The following is a 13,222-nucleotide window of genomic DNA, read 5'->3' as shown; positions in this document are numbered from 1 at the left end:
TGGGGGCAGAACTTGCTCTCTTCAGTTTGCGGAGGAAGTAGAGGCGCCGCTGGGACTTCTTGGCCAGTGATGCAGTGTTTCAATCAAATGAAATCAATGTCCTTATTTTAAAAACTGAAATCTACAGAAAGAAAGAACTCGGAGCAATAGTATAGTAAAACATAGATATAGGTTTTGAAGGAACCTATATCTATAAAACTGATATTAAACTGGCAGCACATGTTAAAAGCACAGAACCCCCCCACACACACACACACAAGTAAACTTTGAATTAAAAGAGTAATATCAGCGTAATAAAGAGCTGTTTGTCTAGACTATTATTAACATCATCATTTATGAGATTCTTCCTTTTTACCATTAACATTTACCAATACACCAAACACTAGATGTGTGAGGTTTGTGCAGAACCTCATTTTAGATGATTGCCTCGTACAACCCAATCTTCATAAGAAACCATGTAAATAATATATTTAATAAGTAGTATCTTTTGACTATGCACACCGTAACCCTAACCCTGGAAAATGATATGTGTAGTATGATGCATTTTTCATTTACAGCCATTAGCCTGCCACCTCTCTCAGCTTTGACCAGATCGTTACATGCAATATCTAATTATGCTCTCTGAGCATTGACAGGCCTACATATATACACATGATATGGTCATGGCTTATTTGGACAATTAAATATAACAGAGACATTGTTTATGTTGATAGCGACACATGTGCTTCAAATCAAATCAAAATGTCTGCTGTAAAAAAAAAAAAACTTTGATTTTGTGGATATCCAGTTTGTGAAAGAGACCAGCTTGGGACTCAACATGACTTAAGATAAAACAACATCAAATAACTTTTGAATGAATTATGGAATAATACTAAGAGTGTATGTAAGCAAAGATTTGTATACGTTTCTTGCTGGTTGCGCTGTGTTGCTCTGTTTGCTCCTCGTTTGCTGTATTACTAGACTCCTTCAGATGCAACTAACAGACTCTTAAATGAGATTGATCACTTTGGAGAGAAACTACATGCAGAGAAATTCAAACAGCTTTGTTATATTACTTTTTAGCTTGTTAGGAGAGGCTAAAACTTCTCCTGACTATAATAGCTGCATTTCCCTGTTTGATATGTTACATTACTCCAAAAGCAGCCTTTATTATATACTACTAAGCAATTGACAAGAAGCACACTTTTTGTAACTTGACCTGGAAACAACATAAGGGTTATAATCAAGTTGGTCTAGAAGTTTGTGAAGTTTTTTGGTAGGAAATTAAATAGTTGTACCACTATAGGTGATCATTAAACCATACTGTTCTCTTGGATATATTCTATTCTAATTTATTTTAATTTAATTCTCTCTCACTCAAATAAGCTTCATTGGCACACTTTTTGATGTTACATTGGCTCATGCTTAATGTCATATTGTTGAATATCACATTTATATTTAATTAAAAGGGCAAAGCAATATGTGTTCTATTCTATTCTATTCTATGCTATTCTCTCTCAGCTCCCTCTTGATGTAACATTACCAAAGCTGAAGTTCATATTGCTGAAATTACATTTAAAAAATTTGAGAAATTTGAAAAATAATCCCGAAACAAAACGACACATATCTCACAGTAAAATCTTTAGAATACATAAACTAACCCTAACAGAAAAGGGCAGAAAATATCTATACTTGTCAATTCCAGCAGCACCGCGCATGCCCAGTTCATTGCTAAGGAAGAAAGGGGAAAATGTCTCTGGCGAGGTGAGTACCGCGACCAGGTCTTTTGTGTTTTTATTCCATGAAATGTTATCAAATGTCGCTTCACTTTATGTTATACGATGTATAGATTGCCTCTAATGTGTTACATTTATGTCTTTGTCCTGCCCGCTATCGTGCCCTTTTTTATCGAAGCTTTTAGCACCAGCTAATGCTAGCTAACGTTAGCTGAGCTGAAATTGTATGTCGATAGCTAGCTAGCTAAACATTTGGCATTAGCTAGCTAGCTTAGCAACAGGCAGCCATGGACAACAGCACGAGTTTATCAACGGGTTGTTTGTGGTGTGTTAGCTACATGCTTCAGTTTGGTTCTCGAAATTTGTAACAGCGTGTTATGTGAAACCTGACTATTAGCTAGCTGGCTAAAGTTAGCATTTTTAGCACTTCAAGTATAGCTAGGTAACGTTATTTGGTGCCACTATAGGCTAACGCTAGCTAGGGCTTGACGTTACAGCTGTCGCTAAGCTACTGTACAAACAATGAGACTTAAACGTGTATCATTTTGTGTCCAGCTTTTTACCGGCGCCGACCCAGCTGTCTCAGGACCAGCTGGAGTCAGAGGAGAGGCTCCGGGCCCAGACGTCCTACTCGACCGCCCTGGTTTCGTCCCGCAGGGAGCCCCCTCCTTACGGACACAGAAAAGCCTGGGTGCCTCGCTCACTTGAGGTAAATCAGCTTATTTACTCTAGTACTACTAGTCAAATAGTATCAATAACATGAGAAACCCGAACTTTCAGTTTGTTGGTGGTTGGGGGTATTTCTTGTCTGATGTCCCACATCTGGATGGCATACTAAATGTAGAGGAGTATCTGCCATAGTGCTCTATAAGACTAATCAACACCACGTCTATCTTCTCATTGCTGTACATGTTTTTGTTTCCGTAGGACTTTGGAGATGGAGGAGCTTTCCCAGAGATCCACGTGGCCCAGTTTCCTCTGGAGATGGGTAGGAAGAAGAAGACATCCAATGCCCTGGCGGTGCAGGTGGATGCAGAAGGAAAGATCAAATATGACGCCATCGCCCGACAGGGACAGGGCAAGGATAAGGTATACAGGCAATTGAAAAATGTATCCGTGTATAATTTGAAAAATATCAACTGTAGATTAAATTAACTCTAAGTCTTATCAAAATGACAAGACTAGACACACATTAAGATGAAATACACCTGCACCGTGCGCACATCTTTTTATTCATTGTAAATATTATGAAGGTTGCTCACAGATCTCACTCATAGTTGGTATCATATAATACTTGCCAGTGAGTCTAGGCCTGACAAAATCCAGCTTTGTTTATTGCAAGAGTTGCTATGCTATTCTTAGTATTACCTACACTGCAATACCATAAGACAAAATCAATCTTAAATGCACATTTTTAATATGTCCCCTTTGATTTACAGAATACACACACACACCACACTATGATACACATTGTCAAAACAATCCATTGCCATGGTACATGTCATTTTCTAATGTGGTTACAAAAAGGGTCTTAGTTGGCTTCATGAGTTAGTTATTTCTAAGCATTTTTCATCCTTCATTGTCGCAGGTGATCTTCAGTAAGTACACAGACCTTCTTCCAAAGGAAGTTCTGAATGAAGACACGCCAGAACTACAGAAGCCTGATGAGGAGGCCGTAAAAGAGGTAAGCCAGCTGCAATGGGAATGTTTGGAAAAGTGAGTTACACGCAGGGTGCCATTAGATCAAGTTATCCATGGAACTGTAGATTAGACCACTTAAGGTCATACAATATTCTCTACACCATTTACCCAAGGAGAGCAGTCAGTGTTTTATCCATTGGTTACAGTGTGATCAAAAAAATCGACAACCTTTTTATTTAGTTTGTACTTTAACTTTACTGAGTTAGAATTGGTCATGTGTCTTTGTAGCTGACAGAGAAGACCCGCAGTGCCCTGGACAAGGCGGTGTCTCAAAAGATTGCTGCTGCCATGCCTGTAAGAGCTGCAGACAAACAAGCTCCTGCACAGTATATCAGGTATGTATTAGAATTGAACTACTTCCAACATTTTACAGCACAAAAATTAAATAGTGAGAGTAGGATTGTTTTTTAGGTTGTGCTTTCATATAATGCTACATTGACATCATGTGGGATTGAAGGTAGCGATGAGACAGACTCCCAGTGATGACATTCAATGTTATGAAACACTTAAGTACATACTGATAGTAAATCAAAATTGTCTTAATCTCCTGTATTTGTGCATGTAGCTGGTGAAGTTAGGTTTTATGTATGGTGACACATTTCTTTTTCGTTGTCTCTCCCCAAGATACACCCCGTCCCAGCAGGGAGTGGCTTTTAACTCCGGGGCCAAACAGAGGGTTATCCGCATGGTGGAAATGCAGAAAGATCCGATGGAACCTCCACGTTTCAAGTAAGTAAATGTGTGTTAGGGTTGCACGATATTGACAAAATGTGATATCGATTATGAATATTGTGATTATAGATATTAATTCCGATATTTTTTAAACACAACTAAGCCACACAGTCAATGGACGGGACGCAGCGCTCCACAAAATAATTATTGCAACCCCTTTTGATATAATATTGCACAATGTGATATTGCGATAACGGTATTGAGTTGATATATCATGCACACTTAATGTGTCCAACACAGCAACTTGAATTTCTTTTAATTTCTTCATGATGTGTTGATCAGTTTGAAGAGTTCCCATTAGTAGTTTTTAAAGGTTAACTTTTCCATCAGAATTGTACATCAAGTAATAGCCAAAGGAAATCTAAGTGAGAATTAAGCACTTAAAAGCCTGATCATACTCAAAAGTTCTGTTTAGATACCCACATTTAGCTCCATTATAAATATCTTGCTCTTGTAAAGAATTCTTTTTTACCAGTTACAAGGTCATCATTTGTTGTAACTACCCTTTTGACCCTCAGTCTGACAAAAATAGATGAAGAAATGTAACGGGTATAATTGTATGTTTCAGGATCAACAAGAAGATTCCTCGAGGACCTCCTTCTCCCCCTGCCCCTGTCATGCATTCCCCAAGCAGAAAGGTACAGTTGTCTGAAATGTTAGAAACATTGTGCTTTCCAGTACTTTCATGCTATATTGAAACATCCAAATGAAATTCCCTTGCATTGTCCAAAAGCTGTTGTGTTTAACAGTCTCTCCCTTTTGTTGTAGATGACAGTCAAGGAGCAGCAGGAGTGGAAGATTCCTCCATGCATCTCCAACTGGAAAAACGCTAAGGTATTGTGACACCAGAATTAATTTGAACGCTTACACTTTTTTGTAAATGTCAAACACTGTGAGTAGGTCGTGCAGGCATGTGTTTTTTTTTGTTTTGTTTTCCAGTTTTATTGTTTTAGTATTACATTGCATAAATATTAGATTTTTAGGACTCCAGGGGCCAGATGCATAAGACTCGGTGTAGATTCACGACTAAAACTGTGTGTACGTCGACGAGCATAAACGGATGTAGAAACAACCTTAAACATCTGTTTGCATATCAATACCTGTGTCTGCTCTACTACTCACCTGTCAATGAGAAATGGGCAAAGAGTGCTATTTTACCGACTGTGTCACATCAGCAAGGTTCTCCAACAGTGCCACAGGGCTACATGTAGCATTCATAACACTGATTCATTACACATTTCTGCAAACCATCATCGGAGATATCTCAATCCTCATAGTTATTAAACCCTAATAACAACCACTTATCTCACATATAGCGGGTATAAGACAATAACTGACAGGAGCGTCATGCTTACGTAACTGGCACACAACAGCACAATGCACGAGAATCGCGTTCTGATCAAATAGGACTCAGGCTTCAGTTACTCTATTGCCTATTTCTCGCCTCAAATGTTTTCAGAAACACATTTTAGTGTACTGTTTAGCTGTAATTTGAGAAAGTTTGTGAAAAACTGACCAAGCAACTTGCATGTGTCACTCAGAGCTACGTTGTTTCGTTGCTCTGATTGGTTGTAGGTCTATACAATTGCAACAAAAAGGACATAACATACTGTACGTACATGATATCAAAATAAACAATTTATGATTCAAAACCATACCCCTATTACCCGTGCACCCCTCATACAAAATTGAAAGTGCATTTTTGCATATCAATACTTGTGTCTGCTCTACTACTCACCTGTCAATGAGAAATGGGCAAACAGAGTCTTTACGGTGCCACAAGGTCTTTACGCACGGCTGTGGCTATTTGTAGCATTCGTAACGCTAACTCATCACACGTTTCTGCAAACCGTCATCGCAGTAATCTCAGTCCTTGTAGTTACTAACCATCAGGGCCCAGTTGTTCAAAAAGTTTAATCTGGATCAGAATGAACCAAATCTGAAAATCCCATGTTTTGCTATCCAGGATCAGGTAAGCCATATTACTTTTGTGCCAGTTTTTCAAAGAAAAAAGGACAAAAGGGAGATGATGGCTGAAATGTAAATACTAAAAACAATGTTGGTCAACCACTCACAGCTATCTCAGTTAAAACAATGTGTACACCTGGTCTGAAGTATGTGTGAGGTGTGCAATTTCTCACTGCATATTCTTTTTTTTTTATATATATATATACCAGTTTGTTTATGTGTGTGCGTATGCATGGTTTTTGTGCATATGCGTCATTTATACATCTGGCTCCAGATCTTGTCATGGTGATTCCATTTTAAATACCCATTTTTTTTACTCTGCTCATTTCTTTCTGTCTGTGTGCCTAACATCTTTCAGGGCTACACCATTCCTCTTGACAAACGTCTGGCTGCTGATGGTAGGGGGCTGCAAACCGTTCACATCAATGAAAACTTTGCAAAGCTGGCTGAGGCGCTCTACATCGCTGATAGAAAGGTACTCCTGGTTCAGAATTGTTGGATTGCCTAAAATCTATACCTTTTTACCCATATTTTACTTACCTAATGAAATGCTGATTTCTTCCATAGGCCAGAGAGGCAGTGGAGATGAGAGCCCAGGTAGAGAAGAAGATGGCCCAGAAGGAGAAGGAAAAGAAGGAGGAGAAACTGAGGGAACTGGCCCAAATGGCTCGAGACCGCAGGGCAGGGATCAAAAGTCACGGGGACAAAGGTGGGTCCTAAAGACAAGGGCCAAAATTGTATTTAGAATATTTTGTCGGTTTCTTATTTTTAAGCCTATGTGACTGGCCTGTGCTTGTGGTTTTCTGAGTGAGTGGAGCAGACTCTGTCGTCAGTGCTATTGCCAGTTCCAAATCTGGAACACCAGTGGCATAAGTGATGACAACATTTTTCATCCTGCCAGTGTTGACAGGACCAGTAAGCTGTGAAATGATGTTTGCGCTTCCCTGCTGATCATTCACATATATCTTGAGAAGAGAAATCAGTGCTGCATGTCCTGTTTTTGTGCGTGCTTTTTGAATTTAGATACATCACATTGGATCAGAATGCAAAGTCTGAGTTTACAATTTGTTTAGAAATTCTAAAATCTGTCGGCTGTGTTTTTGTTTTGCAAGTTTCCTGACCACTTGGCCTAATCTTCCCTCTCCTGTGTATTCCCTGCATCGCATTTCTTCCATTCCTATAACATCTATTTTTTCCATTAACCCTTACTTTACCTCCAACACACTTTCACTATTTCTCACCTGTCTTCTCATTTCTCTCCTCTTTCTTTTCACCTCTGCTTTTCTTCTGGACCATGTCATCATCTGTCTCCCATTCCTTTCATCGTGTGGTTTTAATTCTTTTTTTAAATGTTGCTATTTGTTTGTTTTTTTTGCACCCCATTCTCACCTCTTTCCATCCGTCCATCTCCCCCTGTCTCTCACAGCAGGTGGCGAGGACACCGAGGTCAGGGAGCGTGACGAGATCCGCCATGACAGAAGGAAAGAGAGACAGCACGACAGGAACATTTCCAGGGCTGCTCCTGATAAGAGGTGCTGGACACGCACTTTAAACACACTGCATGTGAACTCAATCCCCACCTTCTCCCTGTATACACACACACACACACACAGATGCACTGCTCACTGCTGAATCATTCATGGGGCCAGCAGTAATACGGAACGAACGCAGCAGGATCCAACCGAGTATTTACGCAGTAGTCCTTGTCTGCAATGATCCACAGACTGTTTGTGTATGTAAGATGCATGTATTCACTGTTGGGTTGTCAATTGATGGAATTGTGGGTCCCTGGAGGAGTGGAGGAAGTGAAATTCAGAGCAGAGCTCATTACAATCACAATTCCAGCTGTCGAACAGCAGAAACCTAGTTATCTTAAAATTACCTTTGACTTAACTTTGAGATGACGTTGCTGAAGAACAGTCAAGATGTTAAAGTCACCAAGAACTTTTCTTTTTTTTTTCTTCTTTTTTTTTATTTTATATATGATGTGTTGTACATATTTCATTATAGATTAAAGCTTGTACATTTATGATTTTAGAAATTACCTTATGTTGTACACATACAAATTTCAGCCAATGTCCTATTTATTTTGTAATACATCACATTGAAGTTACAGTACCCCTCATGACTTCAGAGGTTTGATGCTACAGCACTAAAAGTATTAGGCTGGATACCAGACGAAATGCGAGCTCATGTGTTATTTGCTCTGGCAGATACGTCTGGCGCCCCTCTCGTTCAGACAGATTTCCAGCCGGCCATGTCCTGGGCGGACCAATCACGACCGTTTATCTCACATATGGCGGGTTTAGGACGATGCCTGACAGAGGAGCGTCACGCTTACCAAACGTAGTTACCGAACCTAACTGGCGCACAACTGCGCAATGCGCGAGGCTCACGAAAACATTTTAGTATACCGTTTGGCTTCAATCTGAGAAAGTTTGTAACCAGGTTTCAGAACCGACCAAGCACTGACCAAGCAACTTGCATGTGTCGCTCAGAGCTACGCTGTTTCGTTGCTCTGATTGGTTGTAGCTGTATTCAGTTGCATCTAGAGCTGGGCGATATGGAAAAAATCTAATATCACGATATTGTTGACCTCAATATCGATATTGCGGCGATATTGTAGGGTTGACAATTGCTGCTTACAAAAAAATATTTACACTGACATTTTTGATAAATAATCATCATGAATGTGTATATAATAACTAAGTGGGTAAAGGCAAATAATAGAAAAGTCTGGTAAGTTCAAAAAATGACATCACTTTACTGTAATCCAGCCATTAAAACCAGAGACAGATAACACTTATGTGTCATATTACGATATCCAAAATCTAAGACGATATACAGTCTCATATGCATCCAGAGGCATTTTGGTCTGCGCCTGCTGATAACGCCCCATGGAAATGGAAAATGAACTGAGAAGTTTCATACTAATACGCATTTGTGAGTTGCCAGGCTATAAAAATATCGCATTCTTTGTAGAAATGTAATAGTATTAATGAAAGTTAAGTTGTTATATATATATATATATATATATATATATATATATATATATATATATATATATATATATATATCTCCTATATTATATTTCCTATGTTTTTGTGTGTGTGTGATTAGTTTTTGCCATGAATCTTTGCTAAATTTCAGACATTGTTCTCTTTTCCAGGTCGAAGTTGCAGAGAGATCAGGACAGGGACATTAGCGAGCTCATTGCTCTGGGCGTGCCCAACCCTCGTTCTGCCAGTGAGGCGCAGTATGACCAGCGACTCTTCAATCAGAGCAAGGTTGGAACATATCATACCTACTTTACTACATCAATATAGACTTAGGTGATTTGTGTTGGCTGGACAAAAATATCAACATGTACAAGACTGAATACCCAGCTCTGCAACATGAGGAAACATTCCCAAAATAGAGTTACAGTATGTCAATATGTACACTACCGGTCAAAAGTTTGGGTTCACTTAGAAATTTCCATTCCACTCTATTACAGACAGAATACCAGTTGAGATCAGTTGCATTGCTTTTTTAACCAGGGCAGCAGTTTTCAGATTACATTATGTGCTTACATAATTGCAAAAGGATTCTCCAATGTTTTCTCAGTTAGCCTTTTAAAATGATATCAGATTAGTAAACAGAATGTGCCTTTGGATCATTGGCTGAATGGTTGCTGACAATGGGCAATGATAGATATTGCATTAAAGATCAGCCACTTCTTTCTACAACAGTCGAGAACCCTTTTGCAATTATGTAACATAATGTAATCTGAAAACTGCTGCCCTGATTAAAAGAACAATGCAACTGATCTCAGCTGGTATTCTGTCTGTAATGGAAATTTCTAAGTGACCCCAAACTTTTGACCGGTAGTGTAAGGTAAGAGAGACAGAGTTACCTGGAGCGGAGTTAAGGTCTCTCAAACATCTGTTCCAGTCTGCATTAAAAAAAAAAAAAGGTTGAGTTTCACCGTCAGTGTTGGGCTGAAGTGGCACAGTCTCCAGTAGTTTGTGTTTTAGGGGACCGGAGGAAAGCCTCAGCTGCAGAATAATCTTGATAGATGACGATCTTTTCATAATATCTAACTGAGTAATTTGACTCCCAAATACAAGAAAGAATCATAATTCTTTTTTTTTTTCTTGAGTATGAAGGAAAGCTAAAGCCAATTATTCTATTGTATTATTATACTGTATACTTTATCTTTAAAATATATTTCTTACTGTCCTTTCTGTTTGTATTCTTTATATGTTAAGTGAGTGGAGTCAAATTGTTTACACAAACCTGGCCAATAAACCTGATTCTGATTAGAAAATCACCTCAAAAGATTTAGATATTGCCTTGTTGTACATATATTACATATTTTCCTGAAAGTCACTCTTCCTTTCTCCCCGTCTCTTCCAGGGTATGGATAGTGGTTTTGCCGGTGGTGAGGATGAGACGTACAATGTGTATGACCAGCCGTTCCGCGGCAGCAGAGACATGGCTTCAAACATCTACCGGCCCAGCAAGAATATAGAGAAGGACGCCTACACAGATGACTTCGACACACTCATGCAAAACAACAGGTACTATAGATATACTATGTATACTATAGATTACTTACTTACTTTATTACCATTTCAATAACAAACTACAACGTATTATACATTTATTTGACTAATTTGGCAATTCAAATATTGTTTTTATTATATACTTTTTGTCATACATGACACTAAGTACACATGAAACACAGCTGATCAGAGGAAAGACTTCTTTGAATCACTAGTTTATATAAAAGCAAAATGTTTACATATATAACCCATGACTAAGTGTAGGATTCAATTCATTGTACGGTGGACATTGTCGTCTTGGTGGCATCGGTCTTAAATTTTACAAAGCGCAACTCAGGAATAAGCAATGAAAAGTTTGTGCTCACTTTTATTTAATTTTTGAGAAACCTTGTGCATAATTGCATATGAATGGAGTAAATGTGATGTGAACCATTTATAACTATGCTTTTGGATTTAGTGTTAAGTGTAAAAATGTTAATAACTTTGTAGATGCTATAGCTGGGATTCCCCTACATTTTAGATAATCTGAATAGAGTTTAGAGTACCTTTCCGCATCATACAAGGTAATAAGGAAAAACATTTTTCTTAACCTTTCATTCAAATGATTTGCTTAAACTAGAACAATTGATTAAAACAAAATCTTATTGTCTGGAATATGGCTAAATATTGCCTTAAATAAATTCACAACCCATAGTGGATCCCAAACATCTTGTTGGCCATTGCTGGTTTGAAAACAAACACTTTTTTTTTCTTTTTTTTACAGTCCCTCCAGAAAAACGTGATTATGCGATCGCATAATTCAATGCATAATCAGCCAAAGTCCGCATATTGATGCAGGGGCCGCATTTTTTCAAATACGTCATCGAAAAGCTGCAAACCCCGCGATGAAGCCACGATGAAACCGCAGTTTTTGCAAGTTCCCACAATTTTTCATCGCATAAAATTGCATAAATATCCCGCATATTCCATCGCTTTTTTTAAGAAAACGTGCCGCATAATCAAGGAGTTTTGCCCGCAACAATCACAAAAAAACTCTGAATTTTTCTGGAAGGACTGTTTTTAAATCAAATTAAGGACTGTTACATGTATCAGGCTACTTACATGACTGCTGAAGTGGTCACCTTCTCATTCATAATCATAAAAAAAACAAACAATAAAAGCTTGGACTCATTTTGAGGTCATTCTGGCTTTATTTTGAGGCACGAGGCAAGCAGGCACATGATGTCCCAGCAGGAGTCCTTGCCCTCGGGGCAGCAGCGCCACACTCTACTAACCGAGCATAGCCTGTCCCATATGTTTAGTCACCAGCTTGTCATTGTCCTCTAGGAATGTTTGCCTGGCTGCAGGGAGTTACACTGTTGTGCAAAACATTGAAAATCTTTGATTTAAGCAAATTCCCTGAGACATACAAACGCATGTTCCATGGAATAATCTGATATTCTGGATTCTGTATTTCTTCTCATAGAAAATTAGTTTGAACAAGAAGCTACCTGCTAGCAGTTAGCTTTTAGTTTCAACACGTCCTCTATCCTGCTTTGAGGATAACTGAAGACAAAAAAACAAAAATTGTCAGTAAAAGAAACTGACTTTGGTGCACACTGTAATGATTTTTTTTTTTTTTTTTTTTTTTGCTTTTCCTTGCAACATACAGGTTTGTTCCAGACAAAGAGTTCTCAGGTGCCGACCACGGGCAGAGGCGAGAAGGTCCAGTCCAGTTTGAGGAGGATCCCTTCGGACTGGACAAGTTCTTGGAGGAGGCCAAGCAGCACGGCGGCTCCAAGAGGCCGTCCACCAGCAGCCGCTCAAAGGACGACTACCACGACAAGAAACGCAGGAAGGAGTGAGAGCGGCCGGGCACACACTCCACGTAGGGCAGCCGCTAGCTTGTTCCAGGACGGGGAGGTAGTCTGCACCCTCGCAAAGGCTGAGAGGTGTTTTAATATGCTCAAGTCTCTATCAGAAATGATCTGTCAGGTTTTCTTTCAGTTTGAGAGAAGGTGATAGATGTATTTTTTTTCTCCTTTTTTGTTATTTTTTTATTTGTTGTTTACTCGGCTCTATTCAGACTAGGCTGAGCATTCAGTGTCATGCTTAATATGACATGAGTAAGCACGTTCCATATATAGCGCAGGTGGTGCTAAACAAAAAGCTGTCGTATGTGTGAGATCAGCCTCTGCATCTGAAAACGTCTCTTTACACTGCAGCAAAGTCAAAGCAAATGTGGACAGTGAGAATTTGGCTCTGGAAATGTGTAGATTTGAGATATATAACATATACAGAGTAAACCCAACAGAAACTCAGCAGGACCTGTTCATATTTACTTTATTTTCTCATTTCTTCCCACATTCCCCCCCCCCCTTGAGTTTTTGTCAACTGTTTAACGGTGTATTTGTGAGCATAGTTAAAGTTCTTATTTAGATATACAGATACAGTATGTACAGCAATATGAACCTATCTGTAAGATGTGAAGCAAACCAGGTTTATAATTCTTGTACATTACAACCAATGGAATAAATTTCATATAATCGTGTGTAATTTGGAAACCTCTGGGATTCTTAT

The 13,222-nt window shown here is 38.9% G+C and overlaps 1 protein-coding gene across 2 annotated transcripts; it reads left to right on the top strand.

Annotated features, from left to right (window-relative positions):
* Window positions 1-1,685: 1,685 nt before the first annotated feature.
* On the top strand, window positions 1,686-12,601 carry snw1 (SNW domain containing 1). 2 transcript variants are annotated; one of them, XM_078274701.1, is made up of 14 exons: window positions 1,686-1,743; window positions 2,271-2,424; window positions 2,643-2,804; window positions 3,304-3,399; window positions 3,645-3,751; window positions 4,041-4,145; window positions 4,717-4,786; window positions 4,917-4,982; window positions 6,475-6,591; window positions 6,684-6,825; window positions 7,546-7,648; window positions 9,286-9,403; window positions 10,515-10,678; window positions 12,315-12,601. In XM_078274701.1, the coding sequence occupies exons 1-14, from the start codon at window positions 1,730-1,732 to the stop codon at window positions 12,505-12,507; spliced, it is 1,611 nt and encodes a 536-aa protein (XP_078130827.1). In that variant the 5' UTR covers window positions 1,686-1,729; the 3' UTR covers window positions 12,508-12,601. The 2 variants fall into 2 exon arrangements, with proteins under 2 accessions (XP_078130827.1, XP_078130826.1); XM_078274700.1 differs by having other exon boundaries at window positions 7,543-7,648.
* The last annotated feature ends 621 nt before the right edge of the window (window positions 12,602-13,222 follow it).

This window comes from Sander vitreus, chromosome 18 (assembly GCF_031162955.1).
Source record: "Sander vitreus isolate 19-12246 chromosome 18, sanVit1, whole genome shotgun sequence".
NCBI lineage: Eukaryota > Metazoa > Chordata > Actinopteri > Perciformes > Percidae > Sander > Sander vitreus.
This window is presented reverse-complemented; position numbering and strand designations above follow the sequence as displayed.